Source organism: Trachypithecus francoisi, unplaced genomic scaffold (assembly GCF_009764315.1).
Source record: "Trachypithecus francoisi isolate TF-2019V2 unplaced genomic scaffold, Tfra_2.0 Contig00089, whole genome shotgun sequence".
Lineage (NCBI taxonomy): Eukaryota > Metazoa > Chordata > Mammalia > Primates > Cercopithecidae > Trachypithecus > Trachypithecus francoisi.
Genome location: NW_022680470.1, coordinates 498,094 through 523,197, shown reverse-complemented (window position 1 = coordinate 523,197; position 25,104 = coordinate 498,094). Strand labels below are relative to the sequence as shown.

At 46.3% G+C, this 25,104-nt stretch overlaps 1 protein-coding gene across 1 annotated transcript in view; it reads right to left on the bottom strand.

The window, feature by feature from the left end:
* LOC117092529 (E3 ubiquitin-protein ligase HERC2-like) overlaps nucleotides 1-25,104 on the bottom strand; it is a 164,448-nt gene that overhangs the window by 31,927 nt on the left and 107,417 nt on the right. The window contains 16 exon segments of the mRNA XM_033226255.1: nucleotides 1,487-1,626; nucleotides 1,733-1,841; nucleotides 3,649-3,774; nucleotides 3,872-3,913; nucleotides 3,916-4,039; nucleotides 7,122-7,220; nucleotides 7,775-7,911; nucleotides 8,012-8,279; nucleotides 12,277-12,419; nucleotides 16,559-16,702; nucleotides 17,977-18,115; nucleotides 19,579-19,809; nucleotides 19,914-20,082; nucleotides 20,084-20,256; nucleotides 21,379-21,560; nucleotides 24,225-24,407. Of these exon segments, the coding sequence (XP_033082146.1) occupies nucleotides 1,487-1,626; nucleotides 1,733-1,841; nucleotides 3,649-3,774; nucleotides 3,872-3,913; nucleotides 3,916-4,039; nucleotides 7,122-7,220; nucleotides 7,775-7,911; nucleotides 8,012-8,279; nucleotides 12,277-12,419; nucleotides 16,559-16,702; nucleotides 17,977-18,115; nucleotides 19,579-19,809; nucleotides 19,914-20,082; nucleotides 20,084-20,256; nucleotides 21,379-21,560; nucleotides 24,225-24,407 (2,409 nt within the window).

The window sequence follows — 25,104 nt, the reverse complement described above, 5'->3', positions numbered from 1 at the left end:
ATAGTTCTGTTAGATGTGTATTTGTATAAAATGTATAAAATTTTAACTGGATGCAGTGGCTCATGCACATAATCCCAGCACTTTGGGAGGCCAAAGTGGGTGGGCGGATCACATGAGGTCAGGAGTTCAAGACCAGCCTGGCCAACATGGTGAAATCTCACCTCTACTAAAAATATAAAAATTAGTCAGGCATGGTGGCGGGAGCCTGTAGTCCCAGCTACTTGGGAGGCTGAGGCAGGAGAATCGCTTGAACCCGGGAGATGGCGGTTGCGGTGAGCCAGGATCGCACCACTGCACTCCAGCCTGGGCAACAGAGTGAGACTCCGTCTCAAAAAAAAGAAAAAAAAAAAGTTAAATATGTTAAGAACATATAAATCAGAATGAAGATAAACGTTAAAGAGAACTAAGGTCTTTGCATTGTTTAGGAGGAGAATATACTAAATAATAATAGATTTAAATGAGTCAAAAATAGATGTTATAATTTATATCTTAAGTAACTACTAAAACTAAAAATGTATATAACATATACACTCCTTACAGACAGAGTGAGACTCTGTCTCAAAAACATAATTAAAAAAAAAAACAGAAGTTAGCTGAGCTTGGTGGCACAGGCCTGTAACCCCAGCTACTTAGGAGGCTGAGACAGGAGAATCGCTTGACCCGGGAGGTGGCGGTTACAGTGAGCCAGGATCATGCCACTGCACTCTAGCCTGGGCAACAGAGTGAGACTGTCTCACAAAGAAAAAAAGTGATATATACATACAGTGGAATATTATTCAGCCACTAAAAAGGAGAACGTTCTGACACATGCTACAATATGGATGAAGCTTGAAGACATTAGGCTAAACACAAAAGGATAAATCTTATATGGTTCCATCTAGATGAGGTGTCCGGAGTGGTCATAGTCATAGAGACCAAAGTCAGATTCCAGGTTACCGGGGTGAGGTAGGGGGAAGTAGGGCAGTTAAATTGCTTACTGGGTATAGAGTTTTTCATCGGAGTGGTGAAAAGTTTTGGTAATAGACAGCTGTGATGGTTGTGCAACACTGTACTTAAGGTACTTAATACCCCGAATTATAAACTTCGAAAATGCTTAAATGGCTAATTTTAAGTTATATATATTTTGCCACAATGAAAAATATAATAAAAGGTATATAAATTTAAAAACTCACTCTCCATCTAACCAATTCCACATGCCATGCAACTAAACAGTGACTAGTTTCTTGAGATTCTTTTAATGTTTTTTAATGGAAATACAAGCAAACAAGCCTAGTTATTCTATTTCTTTCCTGATACGCCATCTTGATTTTTTTTAAAGCCAGCCAGTCATCAGTGGGTAGGACTGTCACTTCCATTTCACTGTACTCACTCTACAGAGTTCACCGAATACACAGGAACCTTAAAATAACAAATTCCAATACACTGTGGTCCACAGTAAGAACTTCATTAATATTCGGTGGAAGAGAGAATATAAATTCTGCCATACCCGGTTCATTTATTCTGCCAAATGTATGCCTGGTATTGTGTTTTTTGGTCTTGAAACACGTTTCACAAAAATCAAAGTCATCACAGTTTCTGCATTTGAATCTGGATCCATTGATAGGAAACATCTGACATCCATCACACCTATTTGTAAAACAGCAACGGAGTTAAGAAAGGTCATTTATTAAACTTAATTCAACAGAAAACCATTCGTCCCAAAGCAAATCTAGCAATCATAAAAACAACTCACGTAACCCCAGGATGAATGCTGGGGACCAACTCCATTTCTGACAGCAACCCAGTCCAGTGAGACTGCTGGGGAAAGTCGACAATGATATTTTTTCCATTGGCACTGAAAGCTAGGACAGAACAGAAATCACCTGATCCATCTTCCTCTTCACCAATAAAACCTGAACCTAAAACTGCACCTAGCCATGTCACACTACATTGTAGTAATTTGTTTTTTACAGAGAGTATATCTTTTAGAGATAGGTACTAAAATACTTATGGATGAAATAATACATGATGTCAGCGACTGGTTTCAAAATAATCCCAAGAGGGGAGCATGAATAATTTTGGCCGTGAGGTGATGAATGTCAAAGCCAGGTAATAAGCACATGGAGGTTCGTTGTAAACTACATTCTTTACTTTTGTATTAGATTTAAAATAGGACATTTTGGTTTTTAATTCCACCAAGTCAACAATTCCATATACCACCTTTGGTATCTCAGCGAATAAAAACCACATTAATAAAGACTTATTTTGTCCTTTGATAAGAGCAATGTGTCACTCAAAACAAAGAAACCAAATTCTTGTTTTTAAAATTTGTCTTGTTTTGATTTGCAAATACTTGAACAATCTCTTAAGCAAAGAACAATGTTTAAAGTAAAATATTAAATAATCCATTTGTTCTTATGTAACATGAGAAGTTCTAAGAACCTCTCACCACTGAGGAACCACCACCAATTGTGGCCATTTTCTAAGCGATTTGATGAAAAGAGAGCTTTCCACAAGGTTCAAACGAACAATCTCCTTATGGCATCAAGAGTTTATAAAACTATACACATACTTCTTTCTCATGCAACTGTTAAAATGGACATAGTATACCTTTCAAAGTGTGCCACGGATTTGATTTGGAATCTCAATAGTATCATATTAAATATAATCTGAGAATTGTTTCCAGTTCCTAATTCCCATCATTAGCACATCTCCATGTCTTAAATTCAGTCCTAAATTTTTATATAGCATGAAAAAGAGAGCCAGGCATGGTGGCTCACAGCTGTAATCCCAACACTTTGGGAGACCGAGATGGGCAGATTAATAGGTAAGGAGTTTGAGACCAGCCTGGCCAACATGGTGTAACCCTGTCTCTACTAAAAATACAAAAATTAGCCAGGCATGGTGGTGGGCACCTGTAATCCCAGCTACTCTGGAGCCTGAGACCGGAGAATTGCTTAAACCCGGGGGCAGAGGTTGCAGTGAGTCGAGATGGCCCCACTGCACTCCAGCCTGGTCAGCGGGGGAGAAAGAAGAAGCAGTCCTGACAGTCAGGAGCTGGCCTGTTAATGTCAGTGTTAGGCCATTTCACAGAACTGACAGGACAAGTTTACAGAACACCAGCATCAGATAAGGCCACTCTGTGACTGATGGATCAAGGCACAATCAAAACCCCTCCTTAACCGTGTATGATTAAAGTCGATTCTAATCCAAACCACAGACAACCACAAACCACCGCACAGTCCCCTATCTGGTGATATGAATGACTGCTTCCTTACCAATCACGACTTCAGCATGGCTCCATTCTTTCTGCCTGCTAGGTAAATTTATTAAGACACCCTGTCTTAGAATTACCCCTGCTTCTTCGACCCCTCCCCCAAATACCCAACATAAACTTCATTAGTCCTCACTTACTCCCTCTGATGGAGACACCCATTCCCCAAGGTGTTCTCCTGCACTGCAATGAGTTAATATTAATAAATCTGACTGTTTCACTGCAGGTGAGTTCCTCTGTAGCCTTTGGCAGAAGGCACTGACAAGCAAAAGAACACTCTATCTCTTTCCTCACACTTGTTTTCTTTTTTGTGTGCTTAAACAAAAAGAAATACTGAGTACACATGCGTTAATGAAAAGTTAACATCAGGAATTTTATGACCCAGATAATATTACCTTTCACAACCCCCACACTCTGATGAGTCACAGATCCCCACTTGTATTTCGGTGTGGCAACAGAGGCTTTGACCCGCACTTTATCACCAATCTTGATGTGAGAAGAAGAACTTGGTGGAGGATAGCCTACAGATTTCAATAACAAATCATTATAATCAGCATTCATTTATAGGAATTCTGTCTCTAAGAAAAAGCAAAAGCACTGAACAAAGAATGTGCTCACCTATAAGTTCCACATGAATGTACCTAACCCAGTAGGTACCCCTTTCTGCTGCCAGTCACACTGCACATTGAGATCATGCAGTCCGTCTCTGTCCAGCTTGATGACTTTGCCAACATCGCCTTCACACACTTCTTCATACGCTCAGCAGCATCTAACCATCATTCCCACCTAGAATTAAAACGAAATTGGACATCCAGTCCATCTGTACACGGGTGAAATGAGTCACGATAAGTGATATTACTCTATTATTAATAAAGAATTTTGATTGGGCATAGTGGCTCACATCTGGAATCCTAGCACTTTGGGAGGCTGAGGCAGGAGGATCGCTTGAGCTCAGGAGTTTGAGACAACCCTGGGCAACATGGCGAAACGCCATCTCTACCAAAACTACAAAAATTAGCCGGGCGTGGTGGCGCATGCCTATGGTCCCAGCTACTTGGAAGACTGAGTTGAGAGGACTGCCTGAGCCTGGAAGGTGGAGGTTACAATGAGCCAAGAGCACACCACTGCACTCCAGCCTGAGTGACAAAGTGAGATCCCAGCTCCAAAAAAAAGAAGAATTTCATCTAGCACCCAGAGTGCGTTCTAAGTATTATTTAATGCTACAGTGAACAGAAACTCTTTAGAAAACTGGCTGGCTTTGTGTCTCAGGCAGGAAATATATAGGAAGAGCCTGGATCAACTTGTGTCATAAAGCAAGAGAGCTTTCAAAGATTACCAGGTTCACTCAAAAGCATCCTCTGATCATCAAAAACATAACAGTGGAAACATCACACCCTAAAAGCCAAGGATTGGTCATCATGATAATAAGGAAAACAAAGCTTCCTGGTCATCTTTATACATAGCAGAACACCAATGCATCATTCTGAAAACTGATAAAGTCTCCCTGTATTATCAACAGTAACCAAGATTAATAACAAAGCTTTTTTTCCCAGAAGAGAATTCCAGCTAACGAACTCAGAAAAGATGAAGTTAGAAAATCACTATGGTGCAGCCCCTAATGATAGGTCTAGGTGATGACACTAATGCCTAGTGGAGCTATGAGATGGACAATTAATATAGAATGTCATCAAGGAAGGAGCAGGCTGACAAGACCTCACCCACCCAAACCTGTTTGCCTGTTGAGAAGGGGCAGGAGGGAATACATGCCTATGAAGCTTCCTGCCTGAGATTCAGCCTGGTCCAACCACCCTCCAACCCTAACTCCTACTGTATTGGAAAAACAGGGAGACAGGAAGATGTTAGCCAACACCACAAGGAAGCCACCACCCAATCCAGACTATAAGACATTTGGAAGACATAGTTTCACCCACAAATAAACAGCATGAAAGGAGAGGAAGGGAGAAGGAGGGTTACTATGAAATGAATGTTTGTGTCCCCCGCAAAATTCATGAAGTCCCAACTCCTAATGTGGCTGTATTAGGAGACAGGGCCTCTAAGGAGGTCATTAAGGTAAAATCAGGTCCTAAGAGTGGGGATCTGACCCAACAGGGTTAGGGTCTTTATAAGAGACTTCAGACCGGGCGCCGTGGCTCACGCCTGTAATCCCAGCACTTTGGGAGGCCAAGGCGGGCAGATAACCTGAGGTTAGGAGTTCGAGACCAGCCTGACCAACATGAAGAAACCACGTCTCTACTAAAAATATAAAATTAACCAGGCGTGGTGGTGCATGTCTGTAATCTCAGCTACGTGGGAGGCTGAGGCAGGAGAATCGCTTGAACCCAGGAGGCAGAGGTTGCAGTGAGCCAAGATCGTGTCACTGTGCTCCAGCCTAGGCAACAAGAGAGCAATACTTCATTTCAAAAAAAAAAAAAAAAAAAAAAAAACAGACACCAGTCCTCCCGTTAGCTCCAGCTCCCCACATCCCCAGCCCCACATCCACAGGAGGACACAGCAAGAAGGTAGCCACCTGGCTGGGCACGATGGCTCACGCCTATAATCCCAGCACCTTGGGAGGCCAAGGCAGGCGGATCACAAGGTCAGGAGATGAAGACTATCCTGGCTAACATGGTGAAACCCCTTCTCTTCTAAAAATACAAAAAAATTAGCCCGGCGTGATGGCAGGTGCCTGTAGTCCCAGCTACTTGGGAGGCTGAGGCAGGAGAATGGCGTGAACCCAGGAGGTGGAGCTTGCAGTGAGTGGAGATTGCACTACCGCACTCTAGCCTGAGCGACAGAGCAAGACTCCATCTCAAAAAAAAAAAAAAAGGTAGCCACCTACAAGCCATGAAGAGGGCCATTACCAGAAATCAGCCAAGCTGGCACCTTGATCTTGGATTTCCAGCCTCCAGAACCATGAAAAATAAGTATCTGCTGTTGAAGCCGCCAGGTCTACGGTACTGTGTTACAGCAGACTGAGCTAAGACAAGGGGGAACCACTCTAAGTTGAAATAGACTTCAAAGATCCATCAACCAAATGCAGATAAGGCATACAATCTTGGCTGTATCCAAGTTCAAAAACTAACCATTAAAGCCATTTCTGAGAAAACTGGAAAACTACAAGCAAGCATTAGGTGTGAGATGATATTAAGGAAGTATTATTTATGTTGTTAGGTAATGTTGGTAAACAGAAATGTCATCGTGTTAAGATTCTTTGTTAGGGATACATACTGACATATATACAGGTGAAATGAGATGATCTGGGGGATTTTCTCTAAAATATACTAAAACGAGAATTAGGACAAGAAATGATTTAAAGTAGATAAAGGACTATATAAAACATAATTAGATTTTTAAAGTTTGATGGCAATGAGAATTACATAAGAAAACCAAGGAAAGGTATGTAGGAAGTGTCACAAGTGGGGCTAGCAGAAAACCACCATCTCTGCGCCACGTCCACCGTGGACAGGCCACTTGTGCTCTCTGGCTTCCCCCGAACCCATCATCTGCCCCTCTGTCCTCTGACTACTCTGGGGCAGCCACAGCAGCCTCTGCCTGGGTGCCTGTCCTGCTGAGCCACCCTTCACACCCTGCAGGCTTTGCACCCATCTCACTTTCTCATTGCAGCCCCCCATCCCTGCAATGTGCCCCCACTCCCACCCCTTTACTGTGGTCTGCTCTTTCTCATTCCAGGGTACACAGCACCTTCTAGCCTGTCATGAGCTCACCGGTGAGGTATGTCTTCTAGCACCAGAAGGCAAGTTCCCTGAGGGCAGGGACCTCTGTCCACTGATGTTTGGCATATAGGACATACTCAAATATCTGCTGAATGAAAAACGGATCGGGGCTCCAGCTTAAGACGATTACTCACCTGAATATTCTCTCTCACATATACAGCATAATCATCATTACTCAAGAAATCAGCTCATTTTTTGTAGGTCTGGCTCTCCGTCACAACAGCACCAGTAGACTACAAGAGATAAATACATTCAAAGAAAAAAAAAAAAGGACAACTCGATAAACCTACTCAAAAAGAAATAAGTCTGTGAAATCTAAAATATTAAAAAGTAGAGGATGAAAGCCTTTATTTTCCCTATAAAGATCTTCATTTAAAAAAGACTAATAGCAGTAGCATAGTAGGCAGAAATGGATCTCAAAAGCTACAAGTATACAAAATTTCCAAGGCACTTCCAAAGTAATCCTATGAACAATTTACTCAGGTCAGAAACTGATGTGTCAAAACATGGTATTTTAATAAAATATCTTCTAATGGCTACCGAAGATCATTAGATGTTTGAACAAGGGTCTGTTCTAAAGCTAAAGTAATTATGATATAGAAACCCAATCACGTTTTCAAGAGTGAAACACAGCTTTGTCCTGTGCCCAGCAATACCATAGGTTGGTTTTATGAAACAGTCCACAGTAGATACAGTTAGTTCTTTCAAGGGACAGAGAAAGCCAAGGTTGTCAGAGCGCGAGACAGATAGTGGCCCAGGTGCAGGTGGTCACACAGGAGGCACTGACCATGGAGTAGGCAGCATCATCCATGTCCTCCACCACCTCCTCATCAGAATACTCGTCGGACACCGTGTCTGCATCCGAGAGCTCCGTGACCTGGACGTCGGAGTGGTCCAGCAGCCACCCGACCAAGGCTTCCACACCTAAGAGAAGCACACACAGCCCCCCACAGGCCACCGTGAGCCAAGAGCCCTGAAGCAGGAACCCACACACACGCAAGCAGAGGCCAGGAAAATGAAGTACCAGGCAAGCCGGATGCATTCCCGGAAGCACCAGTGAGAGACTTCAGCGCAAACTCGATGTTCCTTCTGGGAAATCCCATCTCCATGAGCTGCACCACAATGGGCAGGGCGGGAACGGGAGACTGCTTGCGCCTCTTCACTCTGGCCGGGCGGATGTGCTGCACGGCGACAGGCGTGGTGGCCTCACTGGAGCTGCAGTCTTCAAATCCTGGGCTCGAAGGGTGAGTGGACTCCACAGCCAAGCACTGGCACACGGCCAGTGCAGCAGCCTGGGCAGACAAGAGGGTCCTGGGAGGTTTGGGAAGTGCCCTCAGCTAGCTTACACAGTCTAGGAACACGGGGGTGATGGCCTTCTATTGTGAACTGCAGTATGCAAGTCTAGAAAGCCCACATTCACATGTGCGTTTTTCAGTGAGTTCCTAAAACATGTTAGAAAATGACAAAGCCAAGTTTCGCGGTTCAATGCAGAGAAAATACTTGGTGGTAAAATAACTTTCCTGTTTCAGCAGACAGAGAGCCTACTAAATTAGCCAAGTATCAATGTCCATTAAGGAAAACGTCATTACAGCCCTAAGCCAGCCGTCACAGGGGCCTGAGGTGGGAGCAGGGAGAAAGGCGCTCCCCCCGCCCTAACTGGGCACGATGGGGACCACAGGCACCTGAGTTTTATACAGGCCAGAAATGACACAGGACTCTCACGTGCCATTAAACCAACCCTCAACTATTCAAGGGTTAAATAACCGTGTGAGGTTAAACAAGGTATTACAAAATAAGAGAAATAAAAGAGTATTAGTTGGGAAACACATTGCAATGCATCAGTGAACATCTAAACTGCCAGTCTCTGCAGCTGGGAACTCCCCACCGACAGCACAAACAGCATTTCCCTGATCAGTCTGCAATCTCTGGTCCTGCTCCCGACAGCACTTCCCTGATTGGTCTGCAATCTCTGGTCCTCCTCCCTCCCGAGCTGCTCTAGTGGCACTGACGTGCTATTTTGTTAAACTGAGCACGTGAGGAAGGAATCAGGAAGAAACCGAGGACACTGGGGAGCCCCCCAGTGCTCAGAAGTATCAAAGCCTAGGGTTCTGCAGTGAAGTCTGGGTAACTTGGAAGTGACAGTTTTCATCCTAAAAGTTTAACATTCAGAGCCAGATTGAGCCAAGAGTTCTGGTTCTGACAATGGGGAGTTAGGGTGCACTGGACTAACCCTTGGCTGATAATAATCATGAACTCCGGATAAAATATTCTTTAAAACCACTTGAGGGCACTGGAGAATAGCTGAAGCAATCAGCAATAAAACGAGCACAAGCCCTGACCCAGAGAAGCCCGCAGGCAAGATGCACATTTAACCACAGACAGTGCCCCTTCCTGCACTGCAGGGGCTGGGGTCCTGCCTGCCAGAGTAACCAGAATGCGAGGGAAAGCCTGCCTGAGAAAGAAACCGCAGAGGGAACACCACAAAATGTTCGGAGGAACTACCCGCTTATCTACAGCTGAATCTAAACTGAAGCACCTCTGAAGAGCCTGGGCTCGGCACAAAGCGACTGCTGGAAGGTTGCAGGGGCTCCCCAGCTGCCCAGGGCCAGGACAGCCCCTGAGGCTCAAGCTCAACCAACTAGAGGTAGGGAGGAGAATGTCAGAGCTTCCAGTGAAGCCCAGAAGAGATTCTAAATCCTTGAGAATTAAGGATTCACAACCATGGCTAAGGGCATATAAAAAATTATCAGAAACCCTAGCACCAAGCCACCTCAGGATCAAGGAGTGCCAGGTACTGAGCTGCCTATGAGAAGAACACTCCCCAATCTCCAGAGGAGGAGGAACCCAGAGCCAATACAATGTAATGTCCAAAGAATCCAGAATGAAATAAAAATTCTCACATATGTGAAGAACCACCACCAAAAACTGACTATAATCAAGGAAAAAAAAAACTGCCAAGAGCAGCAGACCAACAGGTGGGCAGACATTAGAATTAGCAAACAAGAAATTCAACATAACTATCATATGTTTTAAAATGTATAGTAAAAGACAGATTTGGCCGAGCGTGGTGGCTCACACCTGTAATCCCAGCACTTTGGGTGGCCAAGGTGGGTGGATCACGAGCTCAGGAGTTCAAGACCAGCCTGGCTAACATGGTGAAACCCTATCTCTACTAAATATACAAAAATTAGCTGGGGGTGGTGGCAGGCACCTGTAGTCCCAGCTACTCAGGAGGCTGAGGCAGGAGAAACACTTGAACCCAGAAGTCAGAGGTTGCAGTGAGCCGAGATCGCGCCACTGCACTCCAGCCTGGTGACAGAGCGAGACTCCGTCTAAAAAAAAAAGGATAGACTTAAGGGATGAACATGGGAACTGTCAGAAGAGATATAAAACTATTAAATGAGAGCCAAATGGAAATAAGAGATGTGAGAAATATAAAATAAAGTATTTCTTGGATGGACATAACAGATTAGGCCCAACAAAGCAAAGCATCTTGACCTTTCAAACAGGTCAAGACAAACTAACCAAGCTACTAACAACAAGAAAAAAGACTTTCTATTAAAATTCTAAAAGGAAACTCACTAACAGTGTAACAGATGTATAAGAGTATTTCCAGAAAAGAACAAAAAGAGCAAGACGAGGGAAAAAACAATAGTCAAAGTTTCCCAATTTGGTAGGAGAACAAAAATCAAGCCAAAGATGCAAGCAGCTTAAGCAAATTTCAAGGAGGATGGTGGGATGGGTGGGGTGGGCCACCATGGCATACATGAGCCCAGCTCAGTGAAACTGCAGAAAACCAAAGACAACAGAAAATACGAAAAACAACCAGAGAAAAAAGACATTTCATACAAAAGAAGAGATAAGAACAACTTTCCATCAGAATCCATGGAGACAAAACAGCGGAAGGTCTCTTTCTGGTACAACAGTCCTTCGCAATTCCTGAAAGACAACTCTACATGGCCTTCTAGGTGTTAACATTTGGCATCTCCCAGCAGGCTGCGCACCACCCCACGTGCTGTCAACTTGCTCAGCGTCTTCTTTTTATCTCTGCTAGGGAGACTGGAAACACAACCAGGCCCTTTGAAATGAACCTTCACCTCAGAGGTTCCCAGACCTGAGAAGAAGCTGGAGTTCAGAAGAGCTCACGGCCAACCTCCTCCCTTCCTGCCCACACCTGTTTCTTGCTTTCTCCCTTTGCACCCCCCACCATCTTTCCAGCTCATTCTAGTACTGGGGGAGGGCTCCCACCTGCCCAAGGCAGAGGCTGCCTCACCTGGACCCTTGCTTCGAGAAGGGCCCTGCTCGCTGAGGGTTTCTGTTAGGGTAATTTCTGACTGCCAAACTGAATACTGACAGTTTTATTTTTGTCTCTGATATGTTATCCAGATTTTTTTTTTTTTTTTTTTTTTTTTTTGAGATGGAGCCTGGCTTTGCCGCCCAGGCTGGAGTGCAGTGGCCAGCTCTCAGCTCACTGCAAGCTCCGCCTCCCGGGTTCACGCCATTCTCCTGTCTCAGCCTCCCGAGTAGCTGGGACTACAGGCGCCCGCCTCGTCGCCCGGCTAGTTTTTTTTGTATTTTTTTAGTAGAGACGGGGTTTCACCATATTAGCCAGGATGGTCTCGATCTCCTGACCTCATGATCCGCCCGTCTCGGCCTCCCAAAGTGCTGGGATTACAGGCTTGAGCCACCGCGCCCGGCTGTTATCCAGATTTTTAATGTATTACACAGCAAGAAAGATTTTGGAACATCTCTAATCCTCTATGTTGCCAGTCATGAAAGCTCCCATCCCGCTTACACTCAATCACATGGCCTCTTCTGCAGGAACAGCCTATAGCCCTGACCGTGCGCCTCGCTACTGCCCTCACCTGCTCCACAGCATGGGGAGAGCTGAGAGGCTGGCGGCACCACAGCACACCCAAAGAGACTCCTGAGTGAATGAAACAAACAAGCGGGTACCAGAGTCCTGATGAGCCTCTTTGAATAACTCTACTTCCTGGAAAAAGATCCCTTCATGAAGATGTGAGCATTTAACCCATGCTGCATCTAGTTAATATTTTTTAATGAGTTACACAAATCCAAAATAAGGTTAAACTTCAACCCTCTCCGTCTTTGGTATTATCATGTTCTGTAGACTATGCACAAACATGGTTAAAACCTAAAGCATCATTAGAATTATTTGCATACTATCATTTAAAATTCAGAATAGATCCTTAAGAAAGTATACATCTAGAAAAAAATTGTTCACAATTTAGTACTGTGGATTAAAAACTCAAGGCTGCCTGGCTGTACCTCAAGTTCCTGTTTATCAAACATGGCCTTCACAGGAGACGGCTGGGTGGCCGAGGCCAGCAGCTGCTGCAAGAGGATCATGGGGGGCTGTGGCCCTTCAGGAGACATGTCCCCAAGGTCAGGTGATGCCACTGCTCCATCATCTGAATTAAAAACAAAATATGTGTAAGATTCGATTTTCAACTGCGAACACCACTTTACTATTAAAGAAGATTCATTGAGCATGTTACATCAGGTATGACTTCTGCCTCATTATGTGATAGAAAACCAAAATCTTCAAGGTTCAGACATGAAACAAAAATTAGACTCTAGTCCAGGCACGGTGGCTCACACCTGTAATCCCAGCACTTTGGGAGGCTGAGGCGGGCGGATCACGAGGTCAGGAGATCGAGACCATCCTGGCTAACTCGGTAAAACCCTGTCTCTACTAAAAATACAAAAAATTAGCCAGGCGTGGTGGCTGGCGCCTGTAGTCCCAGCTACTTGGGAGGCTGAGGCAAGAGAATGGTGTGAACTCAGGAGGCGGAGCTTGCAGTGAGCTGAGATCACACCACTGCACTCCAGCCTGGCCAACAAAGTGAGACTCCGTCTCAAAAAAACAAATGTTACCTGGGCGTGGTGGTGGGTGCCTGTAATCCCAGCTACTGGCAAGGCTGAGGCAGGAGCATTGCTTGAACCAGGGAGCTGGAGGTTGCAGTGAGCTGAGATCACGCCACTGCACTCCAGCCTGGCAACAGAGGGAAACTCCAACTCAAAAAAAAAAAAAAAAAAAAGAACTAGACTCTAAACCACTTTCACTGCCTGCTTTTGGTCTCTGTCTGTCCTTCATTAGGGCAACTGTGTCTTACAGCCAGCAAATGCTCCTTTCCAGATTTCTGCACTTGGTCTGATTCTTTCTCTTTTTCTTGAGATGGAGTCTCACTCTGTTGCCCAGGCTGGAGTGCAGTGGCACAATCTCGGCTCACTGCAACCTCTGCCTCCTGGCTCAAGCAATTCTCCTGCATCAGCCTTCCCGGTAGCTGGAACTACAGGCACATGCCACCACGCCAGGCTAATTTTTCTATTTTTAGTACAGATGGGGTTTCACCATGTTGGCCAGGCTGGTCTCAAACTCCTGACCTCAGGTGATCCACCCGCCTTGGCCTTCCAAAGTGTTGGGATTACAGGAGTGAGCCACTATGCCTGGCCTACACACTCTTTCATGTTCACTCACAGCTTCAAACCCCGACACAGACACATCCCACGTGCATATTTCTAGCTGTAGCTTTTCTAGCTAAGCCTTGTTGAGATCATTAAGTGACCCCAATTCCAAATGTGTTATGTGCTCAGGGAGATGGCTTTTTGTCTGTTAGGAGTAGCTTTAGGTGCAGCCTTTAGGACTCTGTTTGACACAGCCCCAGGGAGAGTCACTGCCCTGAAGCCCACCACACACAATCTAGGTTCTCATCCAGGCACTCACAGCACTTGCACGTACTGGTTTTCTTCGGTTACAATTTCGACTAACTAGACCAGGGGCTGGAAATCTTTCTCTTAAAGGGCCAGAGAGTAAATAGTTTAGGCTGATGGGCTGTACAGTTTCTGTCCCAACTACTCAGCTCTGCCACTGTAGAGCAAAAGCAGCCAGAGATGATGTGTGAACAAGTGGTGTGCCTGTGTTCCCATAAAAATGTAAAAAAACAGGTGCACAGCAGTTTTGTCAATCTAGCTCTGTCCGGAGTCCCTGCTCGGCCCAAAGCAGCCTTGATAATCCTGATTCAGGTCTCTGATTAGACCCTAGGCCAGGCGGTAACTGCTCCCTGGGCTGAGCGCAGAACAGAACAGCCAATCCAATTCCCGGGCTCCAATCTCTCAGTCTCTACAACTGGGAAATCTTCACGTTCCCTACAACCTCTGCTATTGATTGATTCTATGCTTTCAATCGCTTTCTTTTTCACCCTCAGCAGGTTTAAAATTAATTTCATAGCATCCTCTCCTCTTAAGATTAAGAAACAAACCCACAAACTCCACATTCTACTGGACTTGCTTATTTTTTTCAAATGCACTACTCACTATTCTCCCCTCAACTCAAGCTTGAAAGAGCAGGCATCTTCCACGTTTTGCTGGTTCCCCACAAACTTGTCATCTCCAAGACTACACCATCACAGTGGATAGCACCCTCCTTCCACCAGAACCTTCTTTCCGTTTTCATGCCTTCCCCCTCATCACCTGACACAGGAGCAAATCTCCATCTCTGTCATCTCCCGTTTCAGATACTCCTAGACCTTCCTAGCAGGTGTATCACCCGAAGGTCAATGCTTACCATGTGGCCCCTACCACAGCTTTCCAGTGGGCCTCAAGTTTCACCCTGGTCTCCAAGGTACTCTGCAACAGAATGTCAACCACCCGTCTAGCTTCAGCCCCACCACTCGCCGACAAATCCTGGGCTCCAAGCAAAGCAGAGCTGCTCAACACGCTTCCAAAGACTCGCCACTTTTACTCCTGCTCCTCCTGGCTCCACCACCAGCAGAGGCTTGTCTGCCTGCATGTGTCCGCCACAGCCTTCAAAGGCTGCCTGTGCAGTGCTCATCTGCCACTGGCTCCAGAGGCCTGTGGAACCATTCACACACCTCACCGTCCCCGCCCCGCGGACGGACAGAGCCATCTGCATTTGCTTCCTCTCCTCATCCAAACTCCAGAGAGCAATAATCACAGAAAAGAACTTCTCCCCAAAACACTTAGCATAATGTCTTTCAATAGTAGGTGATCAAAAAATGTTTTTTTTCTATTAAAAGTGACACAGGCTCATTCTAGAAAACTAAATATAGAGAAATATAAAGGCCGGGCGCAGTGGCTCAAGCCTGTAATCCCAGCACTTTGGGAGGCCGAGACGGGTGGATCACGAGGTCAGGAGATCGAGACCATCCTGGTCTACACGGTGAAACCCCGTCTCTACTAAAAAAAATACAAAAAACTAGCCGGGCGAGATGGCGGGCACCTGTAGTCCCAGCTACTCGGGAGGCTGAGGCAGGAGAATGGCGGGAACCTGGGAGGCGGAGCTTACAGTGAGCCGAGATCGCGCCCCTGCACTCCAGCCTGGGCTACAGAGCGAGACTCCGTCTCCAAAAAAAAAAAGAGAGAAATATAAAGAAAATAAAGACAGCCAAAATTCCACCAAAGATTACTGTGTCACTATTTTGCTAAACAGATGAACTATGGCATATCTATAAACGGATACACATAGCAATGTGCTTTTCTGTTTACTTATCATTTTCATGTTTCCATGGCACTAAACATATACAGCTAGCCCTCAGTAGCCATGGGTTCTTCATCCAAAGATTCAACAAACCACAGATGAAAAATATTCAGAAATAAGTAAAACAATTTTTAAAAATACAAATTTTTTTTAAAAAATAGCATTAACAACTATTTATATATCATTTTTATTTATTTATTTATTGAGACAAAGTCTCGCTCTGTCACCCAGGCTGGAGTGCAGTGGTGCAATCTCGGCTCATTGTAAGCTCCGCCTCCCAGGTTCACGTCATTCTCCCGCCTCAAGACTCCCGAGTAGCTGGGACTACAGGTATCCGCCACCATGACTGGCAAATTTTTTGTATTTTTAATAGAGATGCAGTTTCACCATCTTGGCCAGGCTGGTCTTGATCTCCTGACCTCGTGATCCGCCCACCTCGGCCTCCCAAAGTGCTGGGATTAGTCATGAGCCACCATGCCTGGCTGGTGAACATATTATCCTTACATGCTTCTTCGTGTGATAGAGTCCCACAGAATGACTTGCTGGGTCAAAGTACATAAACACATACCTATGTCTATGAATTTCAAAGTCCGTCTCATTTCTTCAGATGCTCATCAGATGGCTACACCAACTGAAATTCCCAGCAGCAGCGTGTTCATGGAGTGCTGCTTCATGTGCATCTGAAGAACCAGCATAGGTTCTTCTTGTTACAATACAGGTTCTATTTCTTTGGTCTGGGGTGCAGCCTGGGAGTCTGCATTTCTAACACATACCCGTGTGCCATCAATTTTGCTGACCCATGCACCACACTTTAAACGGGAAGGCATGAAAATACCTTTTTCCCTCCCCACCCACCAGATGCCCTCTGTCTTGTCTTATAAGATGACGATGACAATTTTATCCACAGTTGGTGGTTGCTAGGCAGGCCACGTGTCTTTCTTGTATATTTATAAGCCATCTATATCCATTTTTATAAACTGATGGTTCACGTCCTTTGTCTACTTTCTACTGCCTTTCTTATAAAGCTTTAAGAACTTTTTAAAAAGATACCTGCGTGAACAGTTCCAGTCTCCTGAACAGCTGGCTGAGACAGGATCTGCCGCAGTTTATCCTGGTGGGAGAGCAGCGCCCGACCTGCTTTCAGGATATATAGCTTCAACTGCTGGTACCGCAGCAGGTCCAGGTCCACTTGTCCTGCGGAAGGAGAGACTCAGTGAGAAGGGCGTGCCCTGCTCAGACTCCCTCAGCAAACCTCCGCCATGTGGCGGTAACATTCTGCCCTTCAGGAATTCACCCACCACACACTGTCTGTGACGACGGGCTCGCCTTTCCCAGTGTTACACTCGGCGCTTCTGGGTAAGCACCTTCTGCCTCCTGGGTCTTCCTTCCCTGCTCTCCAAGCACCTAACTTGATGGGACGTAGGATTCAATGGTTATACACAGCACCGTGTTAGCTACTATTAATATGAGCAAATGTTCCCCAAGTTGCTGAAGTTTCAGCCGCTTTCACTCTTCTTCTAAGACTCCTCTGAGAGAATCTGTCGGCTCTAGTAGCTCTTTAACTGATGAAGATCGCAGCAATGCCCAAGGCTTACCTGATAGCAGACGCCACAGAAGCAGCACAGAGAGCATGGGGTGGGAAGGAAGGAGGGCTGCAGGCGCCGCTCGGGCACTGACTCGACTAACTGGCAGACAGGTTTATTCACCACCATGGGAAATGGCAGCTACTAGAGAAGGTCAGCTGAATTTCGGACATGCTGTGATTTACATGCACTGCACCTCCAAGCAGAGATGTGAATGGGAGATACAGAGTTGAAAGTGCTTACATCATAAATGCTAAAGCAGCAATCGTAGGTCTGTGGGAGCAAGAGGGGAGAAAACTCAAAAAGGGTGGGCAGAATACGCCACAGTTATGGGTGAAGCCACGAGAACTTCCAGGATATAAAGAACAAGCAGAGAGAAGAGCTCTCTAGGAACACAGAAAGAAACTCGGGAGAGCTGCATTCTAGACCCAAAGGCAGGCAGAGCCAAGCAAGGCTACAGTCTCAGCCACTCTGAATGCCACCAGCAAGCTAGGTGGCTTGCAGGGCAGAGGCCCCTGGATCTGGCAGGGAACAGGCCATGAGCCATGGTCCAACAGGGTGACTGGGCCACAGGGCCCTGGGATGGAGGGGAGGAGAGAAGAGGTGAACACAGACTTCTCTTCTGGGATAAAGGGTGACACTGAGAAGAGGGTGTGAGCCATGGGGTTCTTTAAGTGTGGCTCCGAACATGCTGACGAAGGCTGACTCGAAAACACTCATTACCACGAACACAGGGTTACGCTCCCAACTGCAACTCAACAAATGGTGAATCCACGTGAACCCCAGGACTTTAGCAGGCCCATGAACTCACTCGTGAAAGAACACTGTACAAACAACACGAATTTAGGACAGCAGCTATTTCATCAAGCAGCACCATGTACTGACCTGTAAAGGCCTGTGTAGTAGATTTCTTTATTTTGTGCTTTTCTAACTTGCTTCCAGCGAGATTCACCAACTGAGCCCAGACAGACAGCATGGGCTCTGTGAAGGGCAGGTTGTTCACATTAAAGGCCACAGCAGGGAGCTGGAGAGGACACAGAAGCTGTCAGCATGCGGCCAATATGACTAACAAATGAAACGTTCTGAAAGTCATCAAAACCATGGGCTTAATCCTGAAATGCCACACATACCCATCAGCCTTTTTAGAGCTGAGAATAATCATTTTTTAAAATGATATTAAAGGCAAGATACAGACTTACACATATAGCAAGTATAATCTACATTAATTTTTCTTTACAAATCTGTCAACAATAATTACATCAGTGTGGTGGTTACTATCTTCTCAGGTATTTTCTATATACTTCAAGTTTTCTACAACATGTATATATTCCTATAACAATAAAAAAGAGTACTTTATAGAAAATATAGTCAGGACAGGCACAGTGGCTCACATCTGTAATCCCAGCACTTTGGGAGTCCAAGGCGGGCAGATCACCTGAGGTCAGGAGTTTGAGACCAGCCCGGCCAACATAGTGACACCCTGTCTCTACTAAAAGTACAAAATTAGCCAGGCGTGGTGGCACACACCATAATCCCAGCTACTCAGGAGGCTGAGGCAGGAGAATCGCTTGAACCTGGGAGGCAAAGGTTGCAGAGAGCCGACAAGATCGTGCCATTGCACTCCAGCCTGTGACAAGACTCCATCTCAAAAAAAAAAAAAAAAAGAAAAAGATATAGTAAGATTGCACTTGGGCTACATGAAAACAACGTAAATGGCTCCTTCTCCCTGTGCATCCCTGATTCACAGGTTGACAGTAGCTGCTACATTAAGTCATGTCACTCAAAACAACTATGCATTTTCTACACGAAGAAAGGTTGTTTTTTTTTTTTAAAGGAAACATGTTTAAGTTTTTTTTTAAACTTGAGTTGTTCAATAAAAAGTGAACTTCATAAAGTCACATTTTAAAATAATTAGAACTACCTCATAGATGCACGGTACCTTCTAGGTTGCTAAAGCCCCCGTGTCTCTGAGGCTGAAACACACACGAACCACTGCTTTAGGTGCCCTGTGACACAGGCCCTGCTTACCACAGAAGCGCAAGCTCACATAGCTTCCTGGAAGGCAAACTTGAGGTACCAGAATCAAGTTCTTTCTTTTTTTTTTTTTTTTTTGAGGCGGAGTCTCGCTCTGTCGCCCGGACTGGAGTGCAGTGGCCGGATCTCAGCTCACTGCAAGCTCCGCCTCCCGGTTACGCCATTCTCCTGCCTCAGCCTCCCGAGTAGCTGGGACTACAGGCGCCCGCCACCTCGCCCGGCTAGTTTTTTTGTATTTTTAGTAGAGACGGGGTTTCACTGTGTTAGCCAGGATGGTCTCGATCTCCTGACCTCGTGATCCGCCCGTCTCGGCCTCCCAAAGTGCTGGGATTACAGGCTTGAGCCACCGCGCCCGGCCAGAATCAAGTTCTTTCAAGTGCTAATGGTGGTGCCCGGTTCTAGTGTAAAGCTGAATCCCCTTATCATACAGTCACCGAGCACAAGTTCACCTACTGGTTTCAGCTGACTCAGTGGGCACACGCGACACGTCCGCATGTCGGAGAACTGCACGGTGATTCTGCCCTTCGGGGTGATGCGAGTCACGGTGCCCTCTCCAAACTCATCGTGCACAACTTGGCCGCCCAGGCGCAGGCGACCATCGATGCCTCCAATCACAGCCAGGACCGCCATGAGGCCCACCACTTCAGGGTTCTCGGAGTCGGGGAAGTAGTCCTCTAGCTGGGCCTAGTGCAGACCAAACAGCGAGCTCGACCAGGGACACGCACGGAGCTGCCCAGTCCCTATGGGTTTACCATTCAACTACATTAATTCTGAGCGCACACACCCACCCCTTCGGAAGGCCTTCCTGCAAAGCTGTGGGTGACGGAGCGGAGATGGGAGTTGATGTACTTGTTGATGAGCCCGTTCCACTGAGTCAGCGAGTGCAGCGTGCGCAGCAGCGCCACCACCTCCTCCGCCAGTGTGCTGTTGTGTGTGGCGGTCAGCTTGTCACCAGGGCACAGGGAAGGGAGACAGCCACCCACCTCTGAGTAAGGGCACGTCGGAAGAGCAGGTAGTGAGCAAGCTCCCCAAGAAGCCAAACAGCTTCTCCACAAGGCACTTCATGTCCCTCGCCCTTTCGGTCTTGTCCCATGACGGAAGGACTGCTTGCAATAAATGCACAGCTAAGATCTGATAAAAGACAATTTAAAACGACAAGCATTAAAAAAAAATCTGATTAAGAAACTACAGATTATTTTCTTTTTTTTTTTTTTGAGACAGAATCTCGCCCAGTCGCCTGGGCTGGAGTGCAGTGGCACGATCTCAGCTCACTACAACCCACGCCTCCCAGGTTCAAGCAATTCTCCTTCAGCTTCCCAAGTAGCTGAGATTACAGGCACCCACCACCAAGCCCGGCTCACTTTTTTTGTATTTTTAGTAGAGACAGGATTTCACTATGTTGGCCAGGCTGATCTCGAACTCTTGACCTCGTGATCCACCTGCCTCGGCCTCCCAAAGTGCTGGGATTATAGGCATGAGCCACTATGCCCAGCCTCTCTTTATTTTCTGTTCTCATAATGCAAGCAATCATGTGAAAAGTTTGAGATTCATTATTTTACAGCCAGGTAATTACACTCAAGTTGATTAGTGATTAGGATTGTCAGGGACTTTAGAAAAAAGCAACATTACAGATGCATGTGTTTAATTAAAAAAGAATTATTTTTAGTTTAATTCTTTTTTTTTTTTTTTTTTTGAGACGGAGTCTTGCTCTGTTGCCCAAGCTGGAGTGCAGTGGCCGGATCTCAGCTCACTGCAAGCTCCGCCTCCCGGGTTCACGCCATTCTCCTGCCTCAGCCTCCCGAGTAGCTGGGACTACAGGCGCCCGCCACCTCGCCCGGCTAGTTTTTTTGTACTTTTTAGTAGAGACGGGGTTTCACCATGTTAGCCAGGATGGTCTCGATCTCCTGACCTTGTGATCCGCCCGTCTCGGCCTCCCAAAGTGCTGGGATTACAGGCTTGAGCCACCGCGCCCGGCCTATTTTTAGTTTAATTCTTAAGACAATTACACTACAAATTCTGTGAAGCAGATGAGTAGTTGCAGGATTTACCACTGAAGAGAAAAGCAGGTAAGCTAAAGGTTAGTGACTTACCAATTATCAAGGACCTCTGCCCTTGCCTCCAGAAAATCTACCCTGTCACTTCTAGATCCTTTCTGCACTCGTTACTGAATAAAGGCCCCTGACTCTGAGGGCAGGGAACTTCAGTACATGGATGCCTCGTTCAGGGAACTGGTTTTGCCTGGCAGCACATTACCTGCCTCTGCAGCGAGGCGGCAGTGAAGGGTGCATGCCCTTCCACGACCTTCATGAGCAGCGTGATCCACTGCGGGGAGCTGAGGGCACCGCACACCTGCGGCGTGAGAGCGATGCTCCGCACAAACCCCAGCGTGCACCAGCTCCGGTGCTGCTCCCTGCACACCAGCCTGTTTGGAGAAGCTGCAGGAGGGAAAACAGACATGCTTGGTAACAAGTCCCTAAAGATAAATTCCTAAATGTAAATCCTTATTTTTTTAATCAACTTGTTATTTTATTTTCTACAGTAAGCTCCTTTACAAATATATTGCAGTTTGTAAATTAATTCAAATTCAAAGTGAGAAGTGGAAGACGACTTTTAAGTTAGTTCAAGAAACATTTCTGAATTTTTCTTGTTTTGTTTTTAGAGATGGGCTCTCACTATGTTGCCCAGGTTGGTCTAAAACTCCTGGGCTCTAGTGATCCTCCTGCCTCGCCCTCCCGAATAGCTGGGACTACAGGCATTTTTAAAACCTTCTAAGTATGTGTAGTAAAAGTAGTTAGGGAATTTTAGCTATGTATTGTTTCTAGGCAATAGGAAAATGATCTATAATTCAAACAGCAGTAATTTGCAAGAGTGCATCTATTGTATTTTTTTCATTTCAAGTATCTCCACAATCTTGCTTATATTTAATCTGCACCATAAGTTTCCAATCTAACTTTACTACATCTGCATTAACAAAAGGACAGGTTTTCACTAGGTTTACACCATTGGATTCTGGCACAAGTGGGTCCACCTCTGCTCCGCCCGGCCCCAGGACTCCACTACTCCGTGAATGGAGGCTGAGGCTTGGAGGCTGGGCCCTCCTGAGGGACCCCACCCACAGCCCCACAGGACCTGCTCTCGCCTCCCACCTCCCCACCCTGCCCTCAGCTATCCAAGCCTATGAGGACACCTGCCTTCCTTCAGCACACTCGCATGCGCTCACACACACACTCACTCTCACACCCTCATATGCATCCTCACACTCACACCCATACGAAGTTATTCAGACACACCCGTGGGCACCCACACACCCACCCTCACACTCTCAGGTGCACTCACACCACTGTCGCAATCACTAACACACACACAATCCCAGTCACACATATGCACACACAACCTAAGATGCAAGCTGACACACACTCCTATGCACTCTCACATACTTACCCCCCCAATGCATACAGAAACTCAGATGCACTCACACTCCTAAACACGAGTCACAACCGATTACTCACCCACTCACACCTGTACCCACACACTTGCTCACTTGACACTCACACCCACAGTTACAACCTCCCACTCACTGACACAAGCAAAATGCTCACATCCATGCACACGCACTCACAATAACACGTCACTTGTGCTCACAGACACAAGGCATTCACATTTACTCAAATGCTCGCCCTCAATCACACACTTACACTTGTGCCTGCCACCCACTCATACTTCCTCACACTCACCAAGCCTCACTGACTTACACTTCGTCTCACTCACACACCCAGTCCCCTCACAGTCACGCCTCCCTCGTGCTCACCCTCATACACACACTGGCTCAATGCACTGGCGCTCTCCCATTTCACCTGCCCACTCACATGCTCTCATGGACACACACACACCACTCACATAAATGCATGCATACATACACACACACAACCACACGCTACAAACACACCGTCACACTTGCAACACAAATGCTCAGCCACTTGCCCATCAACCGCTAACACACTCACTCTCATCAATATGTGCGGACACTCCAGCACACCACTAATACACGCATGCTCTCACACAACCTCCCACACACTGGAGCACGCCCACATCCTCAGCCCCACTCACAGGGACTGTCGGTCACATGCACACTCACCCCACTCCCTCAGTTCACATTTCTCATACTTACACTCCACACACACACACACTTTATGGATTACACTGTGCCTGTCTCCCAACTTCACATACACTCAGAACCTCAGAATATGATCTTATTTAATGAGGTCTCTGTAGAGATCTCATTTTCCTATTGCCTAAATTAAGGTAAGAATTTAGGTGACATCATGTTGGATTAGAGTCAAACTCAATGAAAGAGTCCTTTCAGAGGCAGAAAAGGACATGCAGAACACAGGGGCGGGGCCATGTGAAGACGCAGGCAGACACTGGCACAATGCGTCCCCACACCAAGGAAGCCTGGAGCTCCCAGAAGCTGGACAAGGTAAGGAAGGACCTTCCCTTAGAGCCTGTGGAGGGAGCATGGCCCTACCCACACCTGGATTTGGGACCTCTGGACTCCAGAACTCTGAGAGAACAAACTTGTTGTTTGAAACCAGTGTTGTGGGTTGAATTCAGAATTGCAAAATTCCTATGTTGAAGTCCAAACCCCTACAGTACCTCGGCAGGTGACCTTGTTTGGAAATAGGGTCGCTGCAGATGTAATTAGTTTGATGTGACTGAATGATGTCCTTATGAAAAGAGGAGATTTGGAAGCGACTCACACACAGCGAGAATGCCATGTGAAGATGACAGCAGAGATCGGGGTGACACCTCTACAAGCCAAAGAACGCTAAAGAGACCAGCAAACTCCAGAAGCTGGGGCAGAGCCCTGAGGCAGCTTCTCCCTCACAGCCCCAGAAGGAACCACCCTCGATCTCAGCCTTCCGGCCTCCAGAACCGTGAGAACTACTGCTGGGTAAGCCCCCAAGTCTGTAGTACTTTATTACAGCAGCCACAGGAAACAAATCCACACACATTCACACCCACCCACATTGACACCCAGACACGACAAGCGTGCGGCCCCCAGCGCTGACTCCCTGGGCCCTCAATCTCTCATTCCATACATGTCTTGTCCGTCGTTCCGCTTTCCACTAACATTCGCAGCAGTCCGCACAAAGTCTTGGTGGCTTCGCTCTGCATGATCTCAGCATGAACTCCGGCAGACAGACAAAGAGTCTGCAGTAAGTTAATAGTGCTGGTAAACATCATTGCAGTGGGGTGAATGTTCCTTTCAGTTTGTTCCACTTCTAAAAAAAAAAATCAAAATAACAAATTATATTCCCAAGTAAAACTGGAAGATAGTCTTGCACATAATTTAACAGCTTTAATATTACATTCTTATTTTCTTGAAGACTTGAATTTTAGTGCAGTTTTAGGTTCACGCAAAATTCAAAGTACAGAGATTTTTGTGTTCTTTTTTCCTTTGAGACAGGGTCTGTCACCCAAGCTGGAGTGCAATGGCATGATCATAGCTCACTGCAGCTTTGACCTCCTCCCTGGGTCAGTCTTCCCACCTCGACCTCCCAAACTGTCATCTTTTCTGCTTTGGAAAGGGAAACAGATCCTTAGAAGAAAAGATGGAACTCAGGATGCACTAACCGTGCACCCTAATATTTCTGTTCCCATCTTCCTCAAGAATCTTTTAAATAATATTCTCGAAACAACATTAGCATATAACTCAGAAGCAATAAATGATTCCAAGGTTTCACTTCTTTAGAACGACAACTTATCAAATGTCAAGCGCTAGTTTCTGATGAGCAGGCTGTGTCCTGGATGAGGACAAAGCACCGGCATCTGTGGAGTGGGGCGGCCAGACGCTCACGTATCCAGTTTGGCTGGCTTTGGGATGCGGAGATGTGTGGCAAATGAGGCCGCCCTCTGTCACAGGGCCACCCCTGCCCAGGCTCTGACGTCCCTATGGGGAAAGGCCATAGGCAGGGAGCC